The sequence below is a fragment of the Anabas testudineus genome, chromosome 22 (genome assembly GCF_900324465.2).
Source record: "Anabas testudineus chromosome 22, fAnaTes1.2, whole genome shotgun sequence".
Lineage (NCBI taxonomy): Eukaryota > Metazoa > Chordata > Actinopteri > Anabantiformes > Anabantidae > Anabas > Anabas testudineus.
The window spans coordinates 4,708,443-4,733,831 of NC_046630.1; the positions used below are offsets into that span (position 1 = coordinate 4,708,443).

Below are 25,389 nucleotides of genomic sequence, written 5' to 3' on the forward strand. Positions count from 1 at the left end.
CTACTAGTTAATTAATACAGATGTCAACAACAATCTCACCACATGGTTCATACATTTGTAAGCTGTCACACAGTTTTCCCTCAGCAGTTGTCAGGGTTTAAATTTACATTTCCTTTAGCATTTTAAGGACTTCTCAGCATGTTGGCTTAAATGAAAGGTCAAAGGTCATTCTTCACAAAGGAAGCAGCAGTTGTGAAAACAAAAGAGCGGTTTTTGTTACTCTACCGTTGATGAAGATCACGTGATTTTGACTGGAAGAACCAGAAAAGCTACTAATTAGATCTTGTCAAAACAGTTTTAATGAAAACAGTCGTCACTCCTCATTATTTATGTCATACATTTGTTGTCATACTACCCTGGACTATTTTTTCTATGTATTGTTACTATTATTTTTATCACCACATTCTTGAGTAGGAAAAATATTTCAGTAACTCACACGTGGAAAGAAAAGAGTATATTTTAGTTTTATTACTCCCAGTGTTTGGGATTACAGTGGTAGTCTTTAGGGGAACTTTCAGTTTTAACAAGCTTTCTCCGACACAACATGAAAAAACAGAACATCTTTTACACAGAGAAACAAATATGTTCAACATGAATGGGCGTTGATGTTTTTTAATTCATTCAAACCTGGGTCTGGGTTTTATTTTCCCCTCCTTCTAATAAACAGGCTTGAATGCATGTCTTTGTATTAAGAAATAAATAAAAATTCAATGCACTATCTTTAAATATTTTGTTGTTGTCAGACCAGAATCAGCACCATGTTAGCCAGGAATATTTATTTATATCGATTTGTCAAAATTAAGCAATTTAGGCACTTATTAAGAAAATGGCAAAGGTTACGATGAAACTGCTACTGAAAGAAAATTTATAAGCAAAATAGTTTTTACTTTGCTTAACAGTGAAATAAAGATTGAGCAAAATCTACTGACAGAACATTTTTGAAATGTTAAGATCACGTACACATTCTAGCCTAACCTTAGAGAATATTAAACTAAAATCTAAATAGTTCAATGAAGCTTCACACTGAGCTTAAAGTGATATTAGACAGCACTAAGAAAATACAGTTTGTTTTGCATATGAACCATATGCGATGTCACCACTGTTTGTGCTGTTGATGAGCTCAGATAATGACAGATACAGTGTTTGTCCATGTGCCTCTGAACCGCAGTCAGTCCTATCTGCAGGTTCTCGAGGGCGGGTTCAACACGCTAAAACCTCTAATCGACAAACATTTAAAAGTGCTTTACATTAAGGTACCTTCAATACATTCACTTCTACATTATGAAGTCATCTATAACACCACACAGGTAATGAGTGAGCTGCAGCTGACGAGTATTTCCTTTGGCAAAGGTAACATTTGCTTTTAGCAAAAGGTGGTGGAGTGTGTTGGAGGAGTGTGGGGCGCGAGGACGAAGAGTTCTCTCTAAATCAAACATGTCAGGGAATTAAAATCAATCCTAACACTTTCAACACAAAGAAAGCACCCTGTAAAGTGCAAGTTGTTTGGGAAATAAACATACAGAGTATGTTCTTGCCAAGAGCATTGATGAGAAGATCAGTACCACTCACATGTCTCCATGCTGAATACTATATGAAGTTACAGCCAGCAGCGGTTAGATTACATGTAGTTTAGAGACCTAGCTGGATTAGGTTTGGTACGAATTAAACAAATGAGATATACTGACGTTAATCTGTGATCTATACAAATGCTGGTTGACAGATGTTGTTACTTTTAATCAAAAACAAATACTGAAAGGATATGAGGAAATAAGTTACGTCCCTTTTGTGTAATCTGTACAGAAAACAGAGCACAATAAAAACATCAAATTGCGATTATTTAGAGGTTATGTGCTGCAATATTTTTATTGATTCCCCCGTAAAAATACAACCTGTTATTTTAACTTTGGTTTAGTAGATTTGTTTATGCTTTATGCTAAGCTAAGATAAGCTAAGCTAACACAGTAGCTTTGTTTTTACAGTACAGACATGGAAGTGTCATCAGGTCTCTCATCTAGCTCTTGTATTTTCCTTTGTGTTTGCCATCTATTAAAGTGGTTTATTTGTGCTATTTATCATTTTAAAGCAGATTTTCAGTCTAATTTTGAAGCAGAACTCTTCGAACCTCGAGCCAGTTTTGCAAGACGTGAAAAGACAGAGTGAAAATCACAACTAAGAGCAGTGTGTGATATTCTAACAGTTCCAGGTTATTATTCAGAATTGCACTCAGACAGTATTTAGTCTATTGCACATCAGACGACTGACTGAGTGCAGAAGTCCAAAGGTCAGGGGTGATGTATTTTTTCTTCTTCAGTCTCTGGAATTAAAAATCACTTCATCACAGTAAAAAAAAAAAAAGAGGACCCTCATCTCTTCCACTTCATTACAAGGAAACTGCTCTTGTTTTTTATATATTCTTGACTAATTGTGCTAGCCAGGTGCTTAAACCCACCAAATAAAGATGGTTTGATGGCAAAGGGTGACGCCTGGGCACAGGTACAGTTACAATAAGGTTAGAAGTCATTTCTAATTCTTATCTGATTAGGGTTTTTTTAGTCTATAAAACATCAGCAGGATTTTTCTTTTAAAAAGCAGAATAAAGAAATATTGCCTTGGCAGCTTTGCCTCAAGACATTTTTACATAAATAGAAAATTTTAAAAAACACGCAAAAGATTAAATAATGGGACGAATGCAACAGTGGAAAGCAGGAACTTAAATTAAGACAGCAAAAGAGAAGAAGGGTGCAGGGGGGAAGTAGAGTGGAGGGGGTTAAAAGCTGTTGCCATGAGGGAGAGGGAAGGGAACGGGTAGCTGTCCTCAGTGACTCAGTCTCTTAGGTGCTGCTAGTAAGGGCCTTTTGTGTGTCCAAATATCCCGATGGGGAAATGTTTGACGTGTGAGGACCACTGTGCCGCCAGCTGGAAAAACTTGACATCGTTCCACTCGACGCCGTCAATCAGCACTGCAGAAGAGAGGACACAAACCAAACACCAGTAGAGTTAATGATCCTGTTATCCTGAATAGCCCCAACTGCAGATTACAGACAAATGTGTTTTGAAAAGGGCTCTGCCGTTTTTTAAATTGCAATTCAACCCGCTGTGTGATTGTTTTTTAGATTAGCTGAACTTTTGGTCTTTAAAATGTCAGAAACTGGTAAAAATGAGCCCATCAAAATTTCTCGGAGCCTATGGTGACTTCTTACAACGCATCCAAAAGCTCAAAGATATCCAGCAACACAAAATATCCATATTGAAAAGCTGGGACTGACTAATGTTCGGATTTTCTTTCTGAATAATCAGATGTCAAACCTGCTCTCTACATTATGAAGAGTTCAGTGTCTCTGGTGTAAATTGTGTGACACAATGCGAGGGCAGGAGGTCTGTGCAGAAAATTACCTCTCAGCATGGTCTGCTGGTGCTTGGCAGTGCAGATGAGCCGGCTGATGCCCTCGATCACTTGACTCTTCGACTCTACCTCCTTGTCTTTGCTCTTTTTTGGCAGGAACATGACTGCCAGGAGGGAACAACACAAACACAAGCTGTGAGTAAATGAAGGATTCACAATCTTTTTGCAGTCAAAGGATTAAATTGTCATGACATTTGATCTTTTGGTTCAATAAATGAGGCTGCATAAGTGGATTTTAGCAGATCACTTCCAGTTCTGTGAATTTCCTCTGATGTGAAGTAGTGGAATTTCTCATTTATCTCAATTAGGAACACATATGGTTCCTGATGTCCCAATCAAATAAAGCACGCCTTGCTGAGTGCACCTGGACGTCCCAGTTGTTCAACCCACCCTTCTTATTCTTCTCCTTGGTCACCACAGTCATGGACATGGTGGGCTGGAGACTTGGCTCTGCGCCGCCCAATGGCAGCCGGCTGACCTGCAGCGATCGGAAATTGCACTTGAGAGTGTTTTTGGAGGAGGAGTCCCGCTTCTCCACATCTTTCTTTCTTTCTGTCGGAGCCACCCAGTAGTCCACCTGCAGCCCCATCAGCTCAGCCTGACCACCAGAACTACATAAAACAGTCAGTAAAGCCAATATTGTTAATACTTTTATTTTGAAATGCATTCATATATACATAACATTCTTTTGCTCTGACTTATGTTGGAAATTGTGTCTAAGTTTTTTTACAATAATTGTAGAATGTGACATTCTGGTTAATTTTTACCCTTTAGCCTCATAAAAAACAAGTTATTTCAACGTGGCTCATGTATCACATTATACCTGTAAGCACAGAAGCTGGTGTTGATGGAGGGAGAAGAAGGTGGGGTAGGTGATGCCTCTTTGAGTGCAGGTGATACTTGTGGAGGGGTGGATGAGAGCAGAGAGGAGCTCAGGGGTGCTGCATCATCAGAGTCTCCTGAAGGGCAGAGCAACACAGGAAATCAAACCATGAGCAGTAGTAAGGGATGTACAGTATGGGGAATAAACAGTCTGTTCAATATAACCATTATATACTCAGTATATTTTGGTCATGGTTATACCAGAGGTGCTAGTCAGTGGCAACTGGACTTACAAAATAGCAAACAAATACAAAATTACTCCATCCATCCACTATTAGAATAAGTTAGAATAATAATAGTGTAAATACAATCACATTGCTAATTTGATTAATAAATTACATATTGGAAGTTGGTGCAACACAAGAGTCTTTAGTACCAGGTTAATATGCAATGCAACATATGTAAAAACAGTTTCTTCATAACGTTTTCTGTCTTTAAAATGTTGAACATCTATAAAAAAAACCTAAACGATAGCTCACCTGACGCTGCAGATGTCTGCTCCACGATGCCAACTTTGACCATCTGAAGAATTAAAAAAGCAGAAGGGAAAATGTTACTTATTTAAATCAACAACTCTGCTACAAACCTACAGATAAAACACCAGCAAATTACAGTGAAAGAATGACACTTACCCCAATGAAAGGGATGAATTTTTGGCAGGAGTCCTCATCAGGGCTGTGCAGAGGCAGCAGAGGAGAAAGGAGAGTTGAGTTTAAAAAGAGGCAAGAAAATAAACGTCATAATAGAAGGGAAAGAAATTAAATTAAATTAAATTAAGAAAGTGTTGACAGAACTAGGTTATACCTACAAGCAGTTCCACAACTTTCCAAATCAATATCATAGAAGATTACAATTTGAAGAAATTGTATGTACTGTTAGTAACACTAAAAGCGACAAATTAATGATCACCATTTCCAGTGTTTCACATCTGGAAATACTGTCTTTCACTGCATGGAAACTATGCAGATTTTTCTTTAACCAAAACAGAATCAACAGAGCATGCTGCACTTGCTGCCAGACTTTAGATCTTGACTGCCACAGATTCACTCCTTTGACTGCAGGCCCCTGATTGTAGCTGGAGAAGCTGAGAGAAAGCATGCAAACTCTCGACCAGCTCATAGCCTTCAGCAATCCAGTCATTTCAGAGAAAAACTGGATGTGCCAAAGCAAAAGTCAGGAAAGGCATTCAGGAGGCAGCAAGTCCACCAGGGGAACAACTGAACTACTGAACCAGAAAGAAGTGGATGAGAAGGAAGAGCACCAACCTTACCAAAACCTCTACGGTTCCATGCACTACCTGTAAGTGGTGGTGCATAACTACACTTACAAGCTCTCTACAGTGTGAACTATTTTACTGGCAACGACCAGAAAAATAGCCTAAATGGAGCTCTACAGGATTGTCCTTCTATGATTTCTAAATGTAACAGCGTTTGATGACATGAGAGGCTGTTGCTCTTGCCTTGAAGAAACCTGCCATCGCCCCCCCAGGGAAGAAACAGAGAGACTACAGAGGAGGGGAGAGAAAGAGAGAAGACAGTCTACAGTAGGTAACAGTCTGTTTTTACCCAACACAACACATCTCTGCTGTTATCAGCTTCAGAGCAGCCAGAGAGAGGAAAGCCAGATGTCTGCCTGGTTTGTGAGTGATTTATGTTCACCTCACCTTCCAGGGATGGATTATGACAGGACACATGACTTCAGTCAGAGGTGTACGATCCACTAATTGGATTCAAAGTGTGATGGAAGCGGTTAAAATATGCACATGCATGTCAGTCTATGTAGTTTAACTATGCACATGAACACATGCTCTTTTCATATCAAGCCCTGCATCTCTGACAGGATAGAATAAATACCATTTTAACATTTATATTACTGTACAATATAAACCTTAAACATATGGTTAATACATTTTATTGAAGATTATGCCTAAACTTAAACAAATCTGATTGTACTGATGTATTACGCTTGTTTGGTGTAATATTCCTTCAAAGTCTACAGCTTTCTGCCCGCCCTTTTCAGATTTTGAAGCAGCAGCAGTTCTTTTGTGCACGTTAATTTGGCATGTGTTTTTATGCTGGGCTCCCTTCCTGCTGCAACCCCTCCATTTTTTATCTGGACTCACAACTGGTGCCAGGGTCACCCTACCTCAATATGAGAAATAAGCAGAAAACCAATAATTGTGTGTTAATAGGATCAGTGTTGTTGTATATTTTATGTTGTGTTTTTCTTTTGCATAGAATATTAAATAACTAATAATATCAGTGTCATCAGCATGTCTTTATGATTAGAGGGTCCTGTCACTGGTACTTTCACTTTCACTTTTTATAATGTTTTTATTGTGAAACTTATTACTACCATATTCTCATTGTTTTCATTTTTAAATCTGTATTCCTGTTTTTCTGGACAATACTTTATTGTATGGTATATATTATTATTAATTCTAATTTCTATATATATAATTTTGTATTTTGTTACTAATTGTATCAAAAAAGAGACTTAACATGTCAATAAATCTTTTTATTGTCTATTACACTGCTTTAAAGTGATGTGCTATAGTGTTTTGATTCTTCTGAAAACTAATTTAATCCATGCACATGCAAAAATATCCACTCAGTTGCTGCATTGATATATATTTCTTTGCATTAGACCAGGAAAAGGTTTGCATAATGTCATTCTGAAACAGGATCAGTAGCATTACAACATTAAATTAAGACACATTTGATGTTGAAATTAAACTACAAATAAACCAGCAAAAAACTTAACTGGGCTGATTAAACTATATTAGTGTTAATTGCAGTTTGACATTTTTGTTTCACCAACACTGTGTGGGTTTCTACATCAAACAGGACAAATAACAGACAGACATGAATGGCCAGAAGCACATGAACATGTGGGAGGAAACAGCAGGTGGAGGGGAAAACAAAGAGGAAGGAGGACAGAGTTGATCTGGTTTCCTGCCACTTAATCAGCCTAAATTTCTTTTCTGCTTCTCTCAATGAAACTCTCAATCTCTGTCTCTGTTGAGATGCCTGGAGATGTCACAACAACAGCACACAGACGTTGGGTTGAGGTTCTGACCAGATTTAGCTTTGTGGCACACATTTGGAAGAGGTGCACCAAACAAGCACGTGATTTAAAGGAAGAGGTAGTTTGATATTTTGTAAAATGAGAATATTGATACCCCTGTCACGTCTGTATGATAAGTATCAACCAACAACACTCTTGTTTATTGCATCTCCTGTGTCTCAGCTAATAAAAACTGACCTGGAATTGGCCCAAGAAATCTCATATTGTTTTTTACAACTTTCTGTTGTGGTCTGGATGACAGAGTTAGAGCTTATCTTATGAAAGTTTATGGCTCAGGCTGTTAATAGACGGAACAACTTTCTAGGCAGCTGTTAAAGTGGCAGGCTCCATGAAAGACGGATAAGGTTGAAGGGAAATGGCTCCGACACATAGGAAGCGCATGAATCACCAGGCTACGTGAGAAACAAACTCAATCGAACCACAATACCTTACTGCAAAATCAAAATGAAAGCTCTTTTTCCTTTGAGGAAAGAAAAGAAAACATACAACAAAAAGATAAAACATGTTATTCACACACACACAGTGATGGAAAGACAGTGATGTATAGAAGACAGACCCCCTCCATGTCAGAAAACCGCCACTGCCACGCGAACACACAAACCCAACATTAGTATAAGGTATACTGTTGTTTGTTTTTTTGGTTTTTCAAAAAGGGGGTTGAAAAGACAAACGTAAAACAGAATAAACCACAGATTTACTACATGTACATATCATATCAGATATGCTACAGCAGCCATCAGTGACCAAGCAAATATTGAAAAATGTCTTTTATTTTCACAAGAAATGTCCTTGTTTCAGAATTACTTTAATTACTTTTCAATGTAGATGTTTTGATATACTTTTCAAATTAGTCCATCTAAAGTTACTAAAACTAAAAGTAAAATTTATTTTTGTAAAAATAGATGAAAAGCAAAACTTTGGAAAATGTACTTATTCACTTCTTGATAAACAGATAAATGGTGAGATATACCACTTGTATATTAATAACCTTTAGTTATAAGGCTACAGACAGCGATTTATTAGCTTAGCTTAGCATAGGCTTGAGATTAACAGAACAAAATCCGATTACTAGCATCTCTAAAGTTTGTTCTCACAGTTTGGTCTCAACATGTTTGGAAGTGCTTTAAGTTCAAAGTAAATTAGTGAAAATGTTTTACTCTTACTGCGAAACTTTTGATTATTGTATTTTAACTGTGACAGTGTTTTGATTCTAATGCCTCATAATTGTGCCTGAATTTTTCATCCAAAACTGTACAAACGATATTTTGAATGTCAACTAATGTAACATGGATTTTTCATCTCTTACAGAAAATTTCAATCCCCTTTTGGAAAAAATGGTGGTTAGAAGCATTTGTTATAAAAATAAATAAATAAAAACAACAAAATTGACTACATCTTTTCTGTGATAGACAATAAGAAAATCTAAAGTCTCACTAACAATAATGTTTTTCTCAGAGCCGATGTATTTAATGAAGGCTGAAATGGTGAAAACTAAAATACCTCTTCTGTTTGTAGGTGAGCATGGCCTCTGCGATCGGAAGCTGGTGAGCTCCGTTAGCTCCCACCATGTACTGAGTTACCCTTGACACAACATCTGGGTTCTCCTGGGCTGCAAAAGACACAACGTTTAATACACATGTCCAGGCTCTACTGTATATCTGAACATGTAAACCTCAGTTTATTCAGTTTTAAATTAACCATTTAAAATCAAAATCTTTTAGCTTTGCAGAAATATAGCACAAATTCTGGTGTGTTCGTTGGAAACAGTGTGTTTATTCTCATTCAAAACAAAAAGCAGTCACTGAGACTTGACAACCTACCAACAACAGGTGCCTCTGGTTTGTGGAACAGGTCTCTCCAGGCAGCATCTTGGAACAAACTGTTGTATCTATAGTCAATAGTGCCTAGATATTTGGAGACTGGATGTGCACCTAAAGGCAAGACAGATATTCAAAATGAGAAAATATTTAACCACAAAGAAGCACTGTGTGGTATTTTATCATCAATGTGGTTACCATGCCAAGTCTGACACTTTAACGAGTGTAAACATATAAGAAAAGTATTGAGGTGGCTGAAAGCATATTTTAGTTCACACACTGCATTTTTGATTTGGTGCTATAAAAGCACAAAGAGGGTGTTGTGCAAAATGATCTACTACTAGTTTTTCATAAAAGGAATGAGTGGAAACATTTCTTTTTTAAGATTTTAACATTTAATTAGATTTTTGAGACGCAAACTAACAAAACCACTTTACAGGTGCTACCTGAAACCTTTGACATGATCTCACCTGTTTACAGTAAGTGGGGCATCAAACTTCTGAAACATGCAAAATAGATAAAACACAAGTAATATCAGAATTAGATTATTACTAACCTAAAGGGATGATGAGGAACCTCATGTAGCCAAGCCAGTCAGGGGTTTTATGGGAAAGGTGATCCACAAAAAGCCTCAGAACCGCGCTGAGGTAGTGCTGTGCCCCAGCCACAGCTATCTTTATGGGAACAGGCGTCTGGGAGTTACAGTTGCAACTTGAAGAAAAAATAAATAAGACATCTTTACAGTCTACACTTGTTTTCTCTCACCGAAAATATAAAGGCAAAATACAAATATGCTGCATGCGGGAGGCAGACGTACAATCTCTGTATGCGGGAGACGATGGTGTTAAATGCAGCTTGAATGTCAGCTGTGGTGCAGGTGCACACCACTGGTAGATGGTGGTTTTGTAGCAAGTCTGAAAGATACTGAAGAAGAAAGAGTCAAAGGTTAAAATCATAAACTGCTAACCTTATTTAAACACAGTGCATAATAATAATAATAATAATAATAATAATATTATTATTATTTCTTACCTGGCCCTGCCAGTCTGACGTGTTGATGAGGATGATGCTATCAGGGAGGTGGTTATCAGACACCAGGATGTGGTTCAGTTGGTCATACACAGTTTTTCTTGGGATCTTAGGAGGTAAAAAAGAAAAGATGATTAGATGAGGTGCATTTAAGGTAAATAATATCCCTCACACAATGTTCACCACACTGTTTTTCTTGATTCTGCAGCTTTCTCCTCCTACCTGCAGGTGGCAGCGAGTGTCCAGGGACCGTTCGTTGTCCAGGCTGTTGGCCCTCTCGTTCTGTGGCCTGCTGGGCTGGCGCTCCTTCAGCGATGTGCTTCTGCCTCGCCTCCCTGCCAACTTTGGTTCTTGCCTGAAAACGAAAGCAGCACAAGAAGAAAGATGGAGGACTGGACTGATAAAAGCAGCGGTTCATTTTAATTTAGAGCTGAACCTGATGAACTGTATTAATGTAGCGGATTATTTCTAAATGATGTTAATTCACCTGTTAGATGAAATGATGAGGGATTCTGTCTTGGTCATTTTTCCACTTGGTGGCAGTCTCTCTAAAAACGTGTCCATGTTGTCCATCTCCAGCTCTGTGGTCGGAGTCACCGCCTCCGGCTGTTCCTGTGGGGAAAACAAAAACAGAGAAAAACAGGAACTGGGTTTGTGATCTAAGAGCTGACAGATGTGTTTATGCATTTTTCTCTTCAAAACAAAACACTGAACCTTTTCATGCCTTACATGTTTTGGCTTTCCTCGGGGGGTTTTGTTGTTACTCATTATGATTTATTCTAATTAGGTATTATGACTGTAAACATCCATTAAAAGCTGGAATGTTTTTTCTTTCTCTGTGTGGGAAATGACCATTGAGCCTCAGCTAAGTGTAAAATGCAAACATGCAATTTCTGTATCTTGAAAAGCCTAAAAGGAGTAATTTTCGCCATTTACCCCCAAAACACTGACCCCACATATTAGTTAATCATCGATCTCAGGCAGGACTAAGAGTTCCTACTCACAAATGAGACGTTATCAGACACACTGTCGTCTGGAAACTTAGCCCCAGTGCACTTGGTTTTATCTGGGTCAATCTGAAACAAGACAGTGAGGAATAAATAAATAATAAACAAAAATAATTATACCTCACTTTGCTAGAAACATTTATTTCACAGCAAACGCCCCCCCGTGGCGTTATGTGATTTATAGACTGTTGTGACTTTGGTCTCACCGGACTGGGGGGCTCTCTGTGGCTCCTGCTGCTGTGGATGCTGCCAATCTCAGTTTGAGAGCTGGAGAGGGAGAGACCCTCAAAATATGGCCTGGAAGAAACCAAAAGTGTGGAGTGAAGTAAAGCAAGCTGATGAAATGTGTTTGTATCAACAGGACTTTAGATGGATGTGCAGGTAGAGTCTGCTGCCCTGCAATTATGAAAACCTGCGAAAATACTCGTGATAGAAAAAAAGATATTGAAATTTCATGTCAGCATATTGTGGCTCGAAAAAAACATTTCAATAAAGATGCATCATACTCACTTGAGTTTGGGTTTTGGCGTACTGAGAACGCTGTCGTCATCATCCAGCTCTGGGCCGCTATCACTGGGGTTTTCAAACTCCACGCTATCCAGGTCCAGATCCTCCTCCTCGACCTCAGGAGGTGGCTCTGCAGGGTCCTGCTCTGAGTCCAGCACCTTCACACATAAAGGTATGGACAAATGCGAGAGCAGACATTACAGCTCGTCTCAGCAGGCCTGCAGTGAAGTATCAAGAGAGAACTACACTCCCAGAACAATGACCGACAGAAACACCCACCTCATCCGAAACTCTGAACCGTTTCAGAAGAGCCACCACTCTCTGCTTAAAGTTCTGCTGCTACAGCAGCACAGGAGAAAAAACACAGAACCACAAGTCAGTTTGTGACCTAGATGTGATTTACAACAGTGCTCACAGCAATCGAATACCGAGATAACAGCCACTACAGAGCAGGAGCTCCTCCATTTTAGTAATTTTACTGGCAGTAGATACATTTGCACTGTTGAATGTGTATTGATTTTGCTGTGTGTGCTCATGTAAATCAATAATCAAGTAGCAGCGTGTCTCATATGTTTTCTAAAGCTTTCATCTCCTGCATCTGCTCCGTAATACCTTATCATCTCTGAGCAACACATTTATATCGTCTCATTAAAGCTTATTGAAAGGTGTTTAATATTATTTGCTAGTCATTTGACCATCTGCTAATGAATCACACACAAGATGGAGTGAAGGAGGTGTTAACTGCAAATAAACAGTGTTTATTTAGAAGCACATTTTAACTGTAGGGCCTGAACTAGTTCTGGATTCTTCAGCTATAAACACACGGAAACTTATCCCTCTATAGTAAACACTGAATGCTGACAGTAGCTCTGCCCATTGGCCAGCTTTTACAGGAATTTGGTTGCTGCAGGGCTGGATTTGGCTGCTGTTTGTCTACCGCGGCACAGACCTCTGTTTTAGATAAGAAGCTGAAAGTCAAAGTGATTGCTCTCCCTTATCACCTTTACTTTATAATACACCAGGTGAGCTTAACTAAGATAAGGTGGGTTAGAGTTAGAAGACAGTGGTTCTTAAATGTGACCACATCTCTAAGGACTATCTAAACACTGCTCATGTAACTGGCTGTGAATCATACACTATGCTCTTTTCAAAACCAGATCTCAACACATTTTTAACACACTTTTATCTTAAGATACTTTATGTTGCCTTACTTTATGTTCATTAGATTCATTTGTTTCTCCTTCTTTTGTTAAATGGATTCTTGTTTCTTACCCTGGTGATGGATGGAGTCCTTACAATCGACCTCCTCTGCTTCTTTGGCTTTCTCACATCATACTCATCATCCTCAAGATCCTGAAAATAAGGCAAACAATAGACGATGCATCATTTAAGCTTGTAAGTCCAGAGGTTTTCCATAGCAAATGATGCAATGTAGATTTTATTCCAACCTTACGCCCTGAACTTATTGCTTAAATGTTGACTTGCAAATGATAAAGGATGAAGTTGACACTTAAACGTCTGTTTGCCTGAATGTTTTCCAGCTGGACTCACCTGTCCCTGCACGGCGTCATCGCTGGCCTCCTGCTCTGAGGAGAAACTCTCATACTCTTCCTCTGAGTAGTTATCTAAAGCAGAAGACGGGAGAAAGATTAAAGGCTGTAGTGAAGAAGAAGATGCCTCATGCATTTTTCAATGATCCTTTTAAATTTTATATGCAGCCAGGCTCTAAATATACATGATATACAGTGCTACCTTACTCTATTCACTTTTCTGCATGATGACTGAGAAACAAAGACACTCTGAACCCTGTGATCTCTGCTATGTTTAGCCCATCGAGCATTTTAGGTGATCGTGATGGCTTCGTGCTGTTTTAACCGTCATGACCACTGAGGGTAATGAGAGGCAAAGTGTACCGGAGCATTTGATCTTCTGTCCTTCCTGCAGGGCTGCCTCCTCGTGGTCTATGGGCTGACTGGACAGGGAAAAGATCCAGATCTCTGCAACTTTCCCCAGCATGTCTTTCTGGTTGCTGCAGAGAGGAAGGACTTGGCCTCCCTCTGTCGGGTGCTGCATCACCTGAAAGGAAAGAAAAGCAGACATGAGGGAAAGAAGAAACTGTAGTGGAAATATTGATCAAGTCTTCAAGTCTTAGTTTATTTCTTATTATATATTTAAGACGATGGCAATTGAGGCACAAATTAAATCACTGAAAGGCAGGAAATCACTAACTTAAGTCTCTATCTTTAAGTTAAGAGTCAACTGTACACCTCATTCTAATTAATACTTTCAATACTGTCACTTCAGGATCCCTCACTACTTGACGAGGGATACCACCACCCAACACCACCCCAAATCTGGACAATCCTTTGTGATCTAGTGCAGTCCTATGAGATCATGTTGGCTAATTTAAACTCTAATTCGAGTGGTATGTTGAATCAGGGGCTTGTTGCATCCTCCAGCTAAAAAAGCAGGAGCCACTTCTTTCTTGTGGTTGTGCTCGACTTTGTGTTTTTACTTTTTTTTTTTTTCTTTCCTCCCTCCCAGGCGCCAAAATGTGTTTTTTTCCGTCTCTCAGCTGCTGAGATGTGACCTTAATAAGCTCCGCTGAGCTTTGTGAGCCATATGGGAACTCCTTAGTGTATCAGCATCATTTGCACTGAAGAATATTCATCTGAAGCAAGTCACTGATTCATGTATTCTAGGATTTCTTAAAATACAAGGAACAATCTGTCTGTGGGGTGAGTAAACTTAAGTTTTTACAAGGTTTTCACTTCTTTAAGGAGAATTAGAACAAAAGCATTGTTTTATTTCAGGTACCAGGTGAGAATGAGGAGGACAGTCCAGGTTTCCTATAAATATCAACCTTCTATCACTTAATCTTCTCATTATATTTTCATACTGGTCCTGACACTAAACACCTTTTCTGCTCCTGTTCGCTCTGAGACTTTAACACACAGCACTCAGTCAAAAGGAAATGAGTCAGAGCCTTGTTACAGACACACATACTACATACTCTCCCCACTTATATTGGTCTTCAATAAATCATGACTTGTCCTCTTGTACCTCAGCCATGTCAATAGATCCCACTGCGAGAGTTTTGTAACCCAGGATAGTTCGATTCTTGTATCTTTTCCGCCTTTGGAGCATTATCTGCAGCTTGTTTCCTTCTCGTTTTAAGAAGTGTGGATACTGAAGGTGAAACAAACAGAAAAAAACAACTGTTAGCTTTAACAACCAGTTTGGTTTATTAATGTATGTGTTACTATGGCATTACACATAGTAATTTTGCATTTTCTGCGTCTTTGCAGAAGATGCAAAATGACCAAGAGACATGATCAACTGCAAAAGGAAGAAACAGGGCCACACAAACATAAAACTATGACAAAGAAAGACACAATGTGAGAAGAAAAAGACATCAAAAATAAAACAAAACAACCAAAACTCTGTTACCAGATATAAACTAACTTAGTGATCCTCTAATAACTAACTCTGAGCCATTAAATGTGCAGTTCGGAAGAAAAACATCTTTGGTTGTTACTTATGAACCCCTAAACACACTTAAAAACACAAGCTAATCTTGTTTTTTCATCATATTTGATTAGCTGTGACCTTGCAACACAACACAGACTCCCCTACATAATGTTTGTTTCTAAAGCAGCTAAATATGTGAAATACACTTTTTCTGAGGGATACCCACTCCAAACTGAATTGATAATAATAATAATAATAATAATACGCACAGTCAGGAACAGAAGTACAGAAATCTGTCATGTGGAATAACCCCAAAGAAAAAGTGTGTTTTCAAGTCTGAGAATAAGAAGAAGTTTGAGCCTTTATTGATAAAATCTCAGTGCCCAGGTGAGGAGGAAAATACATTCAGTACACCCGTATAGCCTGATCCAATCCAATGCAACCCCTCTACTAACATTAACTTTAATGATGCTGGTAATGTTCAGGTTTTTAACACTGTTATAGAAGTTTAGTCATGTATGTGTTAGCATTAAGGTCGTAGTTCATGTGTTTTACATGACACTGAACACACACTAAATGAAAAAAGAAGCATCTCTATGCAGTATTGCACCAATACAGACAAAGGAGTTCTGTATCTCTTTGATTTCCAATGCAGGTTTTAACAGTCGTCATGGCAACGCGTGGAATAAAGCTCATCCCACATCCCGTGTTTACTCTGTATTTTCACTTTGGGTTAAAATACAGCGAGTATGGAGCTGAAAACGATGCAGATGGACCAAACAACATCCTGGGGATTTGTGCTTTACCTGCAGAGAGAAGGTGAGAGCGAGGTCAGTCTCCACAGACCCACTGGGTGGCAGCACTATCTCATGGGACCTTAAAATCCGTTTGGAGCCCTGTTAAAAAAAAAAGGGGGGGGGGTTGTGTTAAATTTAGTGTGCAGTTCTCCTCCAAGGGATTTAAATCAAAGAAATAGAAGTTGTGCAGCTGTTATTCACTCTACACCAAAAACTCCAGGGCATTAATAATTCAGCACATTTTAAAACTCCATACTAGTGTATTTGCTTTTGTTTTTACAAATCTCACCTTCTCTAAACATGTATTACAATTTCACAAACCAAAACAGACCATTCTTCAGTAAATGCGTGTCGTTTTCTATCTTCTAAGCTGCAGCAGTTTTAAGGTGAAATGACGGCTTGGATTAAATGGAACCGGATAAGATGTTCAGCGGGTTCATATTATCTGTTTCTATTGGAAATAATTCCCAGTAGGTTGATATAAACAACGTGTGACATGAGCCAAAACCTAGAAGGTAGAAAAACATATTGCATCTGTTTAGACGACGTACCTGAATTTTAACGGCTATGACCACAGAAATCAACTCTTTATCAAGTTCTCTCATCACAACCAGCTTCTTCAGAGTCAGGCTGCACAATCTGCAGAAAGAAACAGAGAAACAGAATGATGAGAGACAACATCTGACATGTTTCCTAATGTGCACAAACAGATGAGTCAGCACAGCGAGCCGACCGTCTATTTATTCAACAGTAACAAGTAAACAGTTTACAAGAAAGCAAAACACACACAGTTTGTTGGGAAACACACAAACAGGAATCAACGTGTCTTGTGCCTCTGTGCTGGTTTGATAACGCAGTAAAATATTTTCACACCTTCATTTGAGCAGACAGGTCGGTCACTCCGTCAGTGATTTTATTAGCTCCACTGGTGGATTTTAGCTTTTCACACATTTTCAACATTGGAGGATTGTAAGTAATTAATTAGAGTACACAAATCCTAAAGATTACATTTACTGTAGTTGTTATAAAAGGTCCGACGCTGTTATGTCTGTGTTCATTATTCACCTATTCTTACATGTTTAATAAATGTTATATATGTATATTTTTTGTATTTTATGTAAAATTATGACATATTCTAAATTTAGACAGTGTATAAATAACTGAATCCAATCAAGCCATTAGCTAACATGTTCATTATACAAAGATGGGCAGACCGTTAGTTTAGGCTGCAGTCGTTAGCAGGTTATGGTGTGTTTGAATCTGAAATTGACTTGCATTACAATTATCTTACAGTTTTCAAAAGACTGCAGCTACGCTTTATTTCATTAATTATATAGTTCTTCTGGGGCTCCTGGTTTAACTGCACATCTAGAAACCATCACTGACCTCCATCAGCTCTCATAGTTCTCTGTAGAGTTTCTATGTGAACAAACTAAAGATCTGTTCACATTGAGTGTTACAAAAAGTGTGTCTACTTAAATGTTTACTTATCAAAACATTTGTAAATGAGTGTTTCTTTCATGTTTGAAGCGATTGTATCTTCTTATTCACCGTCCTTGATGTGTGTTTTGGTGATTATTGTACCATCACCTGTACTCTAGGTCACCTGTATGCATGTGGGTTCATATTATCCACTCATAAACAACAGCTGCACGGGTCAGAAACTGGAGGTGAAAACCAGCGCTGAGCATTTGCCAATAAACTTATTCTTGTGATTTTTAAATTCTAGGACATTTATGCTGGTAAAATCCAAAAATGTGACCTTTTCCATTTCAACACAGCCCGTGGGATCATTTCCTGCTGCCACAATCTTATCTCTCGTAAAAAGTTTTTCTTCTGGTCACTCAAGCATTTGAAGAATTGGATAAAGATCACAGAAACATTCAAAATTCCTACATTTGTTATTCTAACTTCATGTGGACTTAGGGTTTCGTTGCAAGCTGAGCTAAATCCTCTTTACTTGCCCTCACTCTGTCTGAGTTGTCCAGCGGACCGGCGTCTGCCAGCAGAGCAGAATAGCAGCAGCGAGGCAGGATGGTGGCGGGGCAGTCAGGGGGTGGCATTGTTAGGGAAGTGGGAAGGACGGGGGCTTTAACAAGCCTGTCACGATTTTTGAGACACTTCCTCACAAGCTGAAAGTAAAGAAATGGAGCTTTTCTTTTCAGGCGCTCTTTGGTTCCTTTGACTAAATCATTCAGATGAGCTGCTCAGAACAAGCTGTCCGCACAATCTGGAGGCCAACCATTTATCATCCTGCTACTCCAAAATGAAACAGAGCAAACGGTGCTGTTGGTTAGAATGACATCACTCCTGAATTATTCTGCGGCACAAAAACACAACACTTAATAACATTCAGCAGCAGGAGCGACCACTCAACAACAGGGAAAGGTTTATGAAGAAGGTGGAACACAAACAGAGACAGTAGGTGAAATCAGCAGGGTTTCAAAACCGCAGTTTACTGAGTGACATGACACTGTGTCTCTGTAGCAGAGGGGTATCAATCAACCACAGGACATAAGAAAACACTGGGACGGGCAGAGAACAAGTGATGACAATGGCAGGTTTGAAGAAGCCCCAACAGGCTAAATGAAGACCTTTCTCTTCTATAGCTGAGACACGACCCAAGAAATCCCAGGCACAATGGACACAAGACAGTGAAAGCTTGCATTGTCTTCAGTCTGCACTCAAACACACACAATACACAGCATTATTATGCTTCTGTTTTGTATTCTACTCTGTTTCCATTGGTGCCAAGCCCACAACACCATCTATTTCAGCTATGCTAGGTGGCTCGATGTTGGTTTGCGTGGGCAGAAGAAGCAAAGTGATATCTGCCGCCCAGACTGCTCTGCTCAAAAGCCACATTTAGCTTTTGTGCTCTAGGAGCTAATCGGCCTAAAGGAACAGCACTGAAATGAGATATGTAATGACAAAGCACGTCATTAGTAAGAGGATGTGTTTTGACCCATTTTGCATTAATTGGTGACCTAAAATTCTCACTGGCAGGAACGATTAGAATTTAAAATAGGGAAATGCCTCTTTTATGATGGAAGTAAAACAAGCAAGCTAATCAGAACTTTGTAGGTAAAATTAGAACATTAAGCACAACAAGAAATCTGAATTCTAGTCACATATATATACATATACATAGCAGAGGTAAAACCTTTGAGTCGTTTTCAATGTTTTTATGCTAATTAATCGTGCCACTGCTCAGTGTAATTACAGTATGACATTTTATTCAGTCCAGATCAAAAATAGACCTAAAAATCTTAATAGCTCTGCAGCTATTCAGACTTTAAATAAGCCTTTAACCATGAAGTACTGTCACACATTGTATTTCAGATGAGATCTGCAATGTTAAACGCTACTGACGTGCTCAATGACTCTGCTGATCCAGTTCTTGAGGATTAAGTGGTAAAGATTTGCTTGTTCGTGTACTGAATAATAAAACACCTGATTCAGACACTTATTTCGAAACGTTATATGCTGATTATCTTTTGTTTTTCCAGCTGTGGTATCAGACTTATTATTATAAAAAGTGAGGAACAGCAGCTTCCTGCTTTAAGAGCACTAAAATAATGTCTCTTATAGCACAAGCTGCCGTCTCTCTGACTCTGAACTGAAGTTGAGGACACACTCGCTGCCACCAGCTAATGCGTGAGTGCACTGAGCATCTGCCTCTGTGTTCATAGACACACATTCAACACACAGCTGCTGTTCAGGCGCTGCAGCAAAGAAACCTGTTCGCTGTTCTTTGCCCTCGCGGGGTCCGCAGAGGGACTATGACCTGCTGAAACGCACGGCCTGCCGCCTATAGCGTGGCCCTGCCAAATCACAATCCAGAGGGCAGCTCAGCACAGATGCTCTGGCAAAAGCCGAGGGGAGGACCATCAGGCCCAGTATGGCGCTGTGATAGCACGATCATAATCACTTCGTCTGCCAAGAACAACAAACCAACAGGAATTTGTTTTGGTGTCAGTGAAGCAGAAGTGAAACAACAACATCAACTCTGGATGTAAACACACAGCAGAGGAGCGATAAGACCTGATGAAGCGAGTCCGATCCCATCAGCACCAACACACTGTGAGAATACAGTATGTTACGGCATGTTCAGTGCAGCTCTCTGAATCTTTAATCTTTAATGTTACATCCTGGCTGCACACTCTTACAGGCAGGATAGAGGCCTTGACAGCGAAGGATGTGTAGATGTTAAGGCCACATGATGTAATGGGAGACACCATCTGCTACTGCTCCAGCTGTCAGTACTACATTCCTGGTATTGATTAAATTTCTCAATTGCTAAAATATGGGGCAGTGGCAAGAAAAAGTATGTGAACCATTTGGAATTTCTTGGTTTCCTGCATTAATTTGTCATAAACATGATCTGATCTTCATCTAAGTCAAGAGTATTAACAAATATCATGTGCCTAGATTCAATGAAATTTTATTTGCAAGGTGCCAAATCACAACAGAAGGCATCTCGAGGTACTTTAAGTAAGATCAGATCACATTTTATGACAAGTTAATGCAGAAAACCATGAAATTCTTGCAACTGTATTTTTTTATTCAAGTGAAGTTGCTGTTATTTATACATCAAACAAGTCAACAACATGTGGGAGTGTGTGTTCTTGATTGTGAAGTACATTTAGCACAGTCATGTTTGTTGTAGCTGAAGAAATGTTTAACGTGCCCTTAGTGCTAATATTTGCTGACGTACAAATGAGCACAAACCCCAAAGTGCATCTACGGTTGGTGGGAGTTTCATTAGTTTACCAACCTGAAACTATGAAAGTAAGGGGGGGGCATGTCTCTCCCATACCTGACCTACCTGAATATCCAGAGTAACAGAGGAGCATGAGACAGGTCAGAAAGTGACTGTGGTGTCAACTGTGTGGAGGTCACAGAAGATAAACAGCCTAGGTTTAGTGTCACCTCCTGGATTTGTTTCTTCGGTTGAGGTTGGGCAACCGGACACTGGGAGCAGCTACACTGAGCAGCAGGCTGGGCATCGATAATTAGATTTCCATATTTCACACTGCTACTTCCTGCCCTTCTGCCCTGGACCTCACACACACACTCACTCACACAGAGGCACTTAAAATAGATGCTACAACATGACATAAGAGTCGAGTTAATGGTGTATCCGATATCATGAGAGGAGCCTTCTTATAGCTCCTATTTGATTTTCTACTCAGTGATAGGATTTCACCCTCATTGCATCATTATGATATTTAAATTAACCTCAGTTGTACATCAGGTGTGATTTTGAGACATGTGAGCTAAAATGTAGTTTAATAAAACATATAAAGATTTAAATAAAAGTCAAAAAGTGTCACAGTCGATCTCAAGGAGAGTGCAAAGGTTTTATTTTAAATTAGAGGTCAGTCTCTCGCTGTGAAACTGCATTTCTGTGGTAAATAAAGCCTTCACTCTCATCATAAGGGATGGGACATGTCAGGCTCTCTGTGACTTTCAATCTGTGAAAGAAAATCCAATTTCTGAAACGGCTGGATTGAAATTGGATTTAGGCCAACCTTACAATGTTTGACAACACCTCAGGGCTGAGAAATAAGAAGAAATTATTTCAGAGCACTACAAAGCACAGTCCTCGCTCTCGAAACCTTCAGCACTCCCACTCGTTGCATAAACCTCAGTCTGGCCGAGCTGGCACAGCAGACTGCATCAGATTGTACTGCAGCACCTCCTTCTGCAAGTTTACTCTTTTTCTTCTGTCCCCAAACTACAATCTGATCGGGTCCAACATTTGTCAGTATTTACTGCAAGTCGGAAATCCCTTTGTGTTGCTTTGTTTACACTTTTTTTGGCCTCTATTCAAACACGGAGTGTGGATAAAAAGCCACGAACAGTAGCATTCACTACTATAACTTGGACTAAACACAGTACCTACATGAATTTGATCTAAGTTGTACATTTTCCTGCTAAATTATTGAAAATGTTCCCACAGCTGTGTGGCAGCAGGAGAAGAAAGGCAGCACTCACAATGATAAACTTACCAAAAGTGAAATCTGCTAGTTCCCCTCAGCTTTACCAAACATTATAGCAGGGTTGACCTTATTGTTTAACTGCTCAGTCCACAGCTTGACGCTCACCACTCGACCACCACCACAACTTTTCATTGAAAAAAACCCTGAAAACCAACTGAGACAAGAGATAAAAACAAACAAAAAAAAGGTGTCAGACAAAAAACAAACATGTCTGACAGGCGCAGTTCAGCCTGCAGTTACACTGAACTAAGTCCTTGTGCCAATATTTCAATGCTTAAAGCCGACACGACACTAATATTTCTTATCTTATTTCACTTTGTACATAGAGAATATGCTTTAAAAGAACAGTAAACTTCTCCATGTTCTTCTTACACTTTAAAGTTTTCTTGATCTTTTCTTTCTTTAATTTCTGTGTCTGTTCCACCACAATGAGCTCCAAGCATGGATCTACAGACTTTGACAACTGACGGTCTGCGTGGCGTCTGATAATGTTAAATTCACGAGTACAGAGTTAGTTTGCTGCACACACACTTTATGAATTTCCAGGGTTGCTATGGAAATACTTCTGCTTCCTCCTCTGATGTTGGCTAACAGGCAACCATTAGTGGCTGAAAATGAATGGAGTGGAATAAGAACCAATTTGTTGCACATCGTATTGATGCTCTGCTTCTGTTCTGACATTTCCACGAGTGCACCACAGTCCTGAGAGCTGGAGCATCGAGTGGACCAGCTCAATAAAATAATGCATTCCACTAGCATCCACGTGTTAATCAGTCTCTCACCACCTTTCGCACTCTGGCGGATTTAATTGCCAGCAAAGTCATTTAGAAATAAACTAGCAAAATGAAAGTTGGCACCCATCCTGCAAACTGCAATTCACTTTCATAAATATGCAAACCTTTGATCAGTGGTGCACTGGACTCATTTTGGGCCTGATAAGTTGCCACACGTCACAGTTACTCAACCTGTTCAAGCTGACCATGCAAACACAGCCACTATGCACCAACTACCCAGGTGGACGGATGCTTCTTCACTGCTACACTCCCCACAGCTGTTCAAAGAAATTAGTACTGTGCTACTTTTCTCTCCATGTTCCTTTACGCTTGTCTGGATTCCTCCCACAATATGACAGGAAGATTGAGCTAGAGGTTGTATGGAGGCCAGAACCAGATGCTCCATCTAGCATCTGTAGTGTCAGCCTAGAGGTGTTAAAACCATCTTTATGAGAACAAGCGGCAGTGGAGACGGGAGATCTTTCATCACAGGCTATGATTTTTACGTGCTGACTGCCAGACAGGAACAAATCCAGTCCAACTTTGTCCAATCTGTCTTCACACCCCCTATTGATCAGAATCATAATGGGCTTTACAGTCAGAATGTGTGCCTTTAGTGTCACACACTTCCCAGCCTGGACCACTGTGCAGCACTTATCCAGGTAAGTTAGTTTATAAGATGATTAAATGTTAATGCACTGAAAGGTATTTAATAAATCTGAAGCTCTGTGGATATTAAAACTATATTTTCATACAAAGCCTCAAGATTGTTGAAAAAACTGTCTTAAAATACTTTTTATATGGGTTTACATTGTACAAATCATCAAATTCAAAATAATCTAACAACTAATCCCCACACATGTGGATCCGGAGGCCTGGAGCAGTTTCCTGCTTTGCCTGGTTGGAAATCAAGCTTGGATTTGATACAACAGGTTCAGAGAGGACTGAACACTGTAGATGTTTACAGACAGCAGAGAATATAACTGGAGAACTGGTGAGTTTTATGGATGAAGCTTTGTTTCGATTATCTGCTCTCATGCACTTGTAATCGTGTTTTCATGTGTAGCTTTTTCATAATGGTTGAAGCATCTTCACTGAAAAACAGCTTTTTTCCCCCAAAATCTAAAACCTAACTTTTAATCATTGGAGTGACAAACTCTGAGCACACTCTTTGTTTTAAGCAGACTTCACTTTTTCTCTCTTCCTGTTTCCCCTGTCAGTCGTTCCTTGCAGAGCTTTGGCGGAGGAATAGTAAAATATGTGAAATGTGCAGAGAAATCAATATTTACTGTTACATATATTTAGGCACCTCAATATTAATATAAATATTAAGACCAGAACATATCCTGGCGTCCACATGTGTATCTATAGTGTGTATTTTTGTGAATATATACATTGGTTAAAATGTTCAGATGATTTGTGGATCGTGGCCATCTAAACATGAGATCCATGTTTGATCCCAGCCCCTGAATGCTGCAGTGACCTATCACTGAGCGATCCCGCTCTCTCTATTATTTACTCTCAAACTATTTCACACTCACTAAGACAAAACATGAAAACAAGCCTTTAGAGACACTTCTCTGCTACAGAAAGTGGAGTGTATTTTGAGAAATGCTATAGATGAAGAGGAAACTTGGAGCTGTCTGACAGAGAATTTCTCCCTGTCGCAGCCTTCACTTGTCACTCAATGAAAAATGTCACATGGGAGTCGAGGTACCCACACAAAGAAATTACAATACAGTGCTGTGCATCCTCTGTGGAAAAATGCAACTTTACTTTCCCAACTGTACATAAACTTTATGTGAAGTTTGAATTTACAGTACAAACACAAAAAAAGCTGGGACTAAAAACTGAAATCTGTGACGTGTCAGTTCACTCAATTCACAGATTCTCAGTGACCAACTTCATACAAGCAAATTTAGAGTTTGATGCCTTCAACACATTCAAAGCTAGTTAACAGAGGCAAACTGAGATAATTATAAGATTAATTGGTAATCATCCACCAAAAGGCTCAGTCTTAGCAAACAAAGATGAGAACTTTGTGCTAAAGTTGATGAGAGAATCGTCAATTAGTGTAAAAAGAGAATTTCTCAATGCTTTCACCATCTATGACAAATAATATTGTGAAGACATTCAGGGAAGTCTCAGGGCTAACCTTCATCTTGTGCGTGACCTTCGAGTCCTCAGGCTGCAGGAGGAGGAAGAGGCAAGCTACATGATAATAGATAATGGAGCCAGGAGTGCTGTGAACAACTGTTCTCACTTAACAGAGTCTGCTGCTGCATCCACAGATCCAACCTGAAACTCTATTATATAAGGAGGAACAAATACTGTACATCCAGTCTGCGCAGAAACGCTGCAGAGTTCTCGGAGCCCGAGCTCATGTTAGATGGACTGAAAGCGGAAGACTCAGCTATTAATGTGAACTGCATCCGTGAAGCATGGGAGTGAGTCAATACCCACAGCATAGGTGACTTGCATATGTGTGAAGGTGCTATTGATGCAGAGGGATTTGGACTTTAAAGAGACAAATGCTGACACTGCGGAGCCATATGAGGCGTGGAGGTCTAGTAGTAGAATCCTTTTTATTTAATTATAGTATCTGTGACCT

At 39.4% G+C, this 25,389-nt stretch overlaps 1 protein-coding gene across 3 annotated transcripts in view; it reads right to left on the minus strand.

The window, feature by feature from the left end:
- Positions 1–448: 448 nt before the first annotated feature.
- Positions 449–25,389, minus strand: part of pacs2 (phosphofurin acidic cluster sorting protein 2) — a 47,021-nt gene continuing 22,080 nt past the window's right edge. The window contains exons 2-25 of one of the 3 annotated variants that reach the window (XM_026339400.1): positions 16,552–16,639; positions 16,010–16,099; positions 14,796–14,921; positions 13,646–13,808; positions 13,284–13,357; positions 13,005–13,085; positions 12,012–12,068; positions 11,736–11,890; positions 11,432–11,522; positions 11,223–11,294; positions 10,706–10,830; positions 10,441–10,573; positions 10,222–10,326; positions 10,007–10,113; positions 9,746–9,900; positions 9,193–9,303; positions 8,873–8,981; positions 7,800–7,832; positions 4,918–4,960; positions 4,765–4,807; positions 4,227–4,362; positions 3,794–4,014; positions 3,394–3,507; positions 449–2,960 (exon numbers count right to left, since the gene is read on the minus strand). In XM_026339400.1, coding sequence (XP_026195185.1) covers positions 2,842–2,960; positions 3,394–3,507; positions 3,794–4,014; positions 4,227–4,362; positions 4,765–4,807; positions 4,918–4,960; positions 7,800–7,832; positions 8,873–8,981; positions 9,193–9,303; positions 9,746–9,900; positions 10,007–10,113; positions 10,222–10,326; positions 10,441–10,573; positions 10,706–10,830; positions 11,223–11,294; positions 11,432–11,522; positions 11,736–11,890; positions 12,012–12,068; positions 13,005–13,085; positions 13,284–13,357; positions 13,646–13,808; positions 14,796–14,921; positions 16,010–16,099; positions 16,552–16,639 — 2,551 coding nt within the window. In that variant the 3' untranslated portion in view covers positions 449–2,841. Of the gene's footprint in view, positions 2,961–3,393; positions 3,508–3,793; positions 4,015–4,226; positions 4,363–4,764; positions 4,808–4,917; positions 4,961–7,799; positions 7,833–8,872; positions 8,982–9,192; positions 9,304–9,745; positions 9,901–10,006; positions 10,114–10,221; positions 10,327–10,440; positions 10,574–10,705; positions 10,831–11,222; positions 11,295–11,431; positions 11,523–11,735; positions 11,891–12,011; positions 12,072–13,004; positions 13,086–13,283; positions 13,358–13,645; positions 13,809–14,795; positions 14,922–16,009; positions 16,100–16,551; positions 16,640–25,389 lie in introns of all 3 variants that reach the window. The other 2 variants (XM_026339399.1, XM_026339401.1) reach the window with 2 other exon arrangements.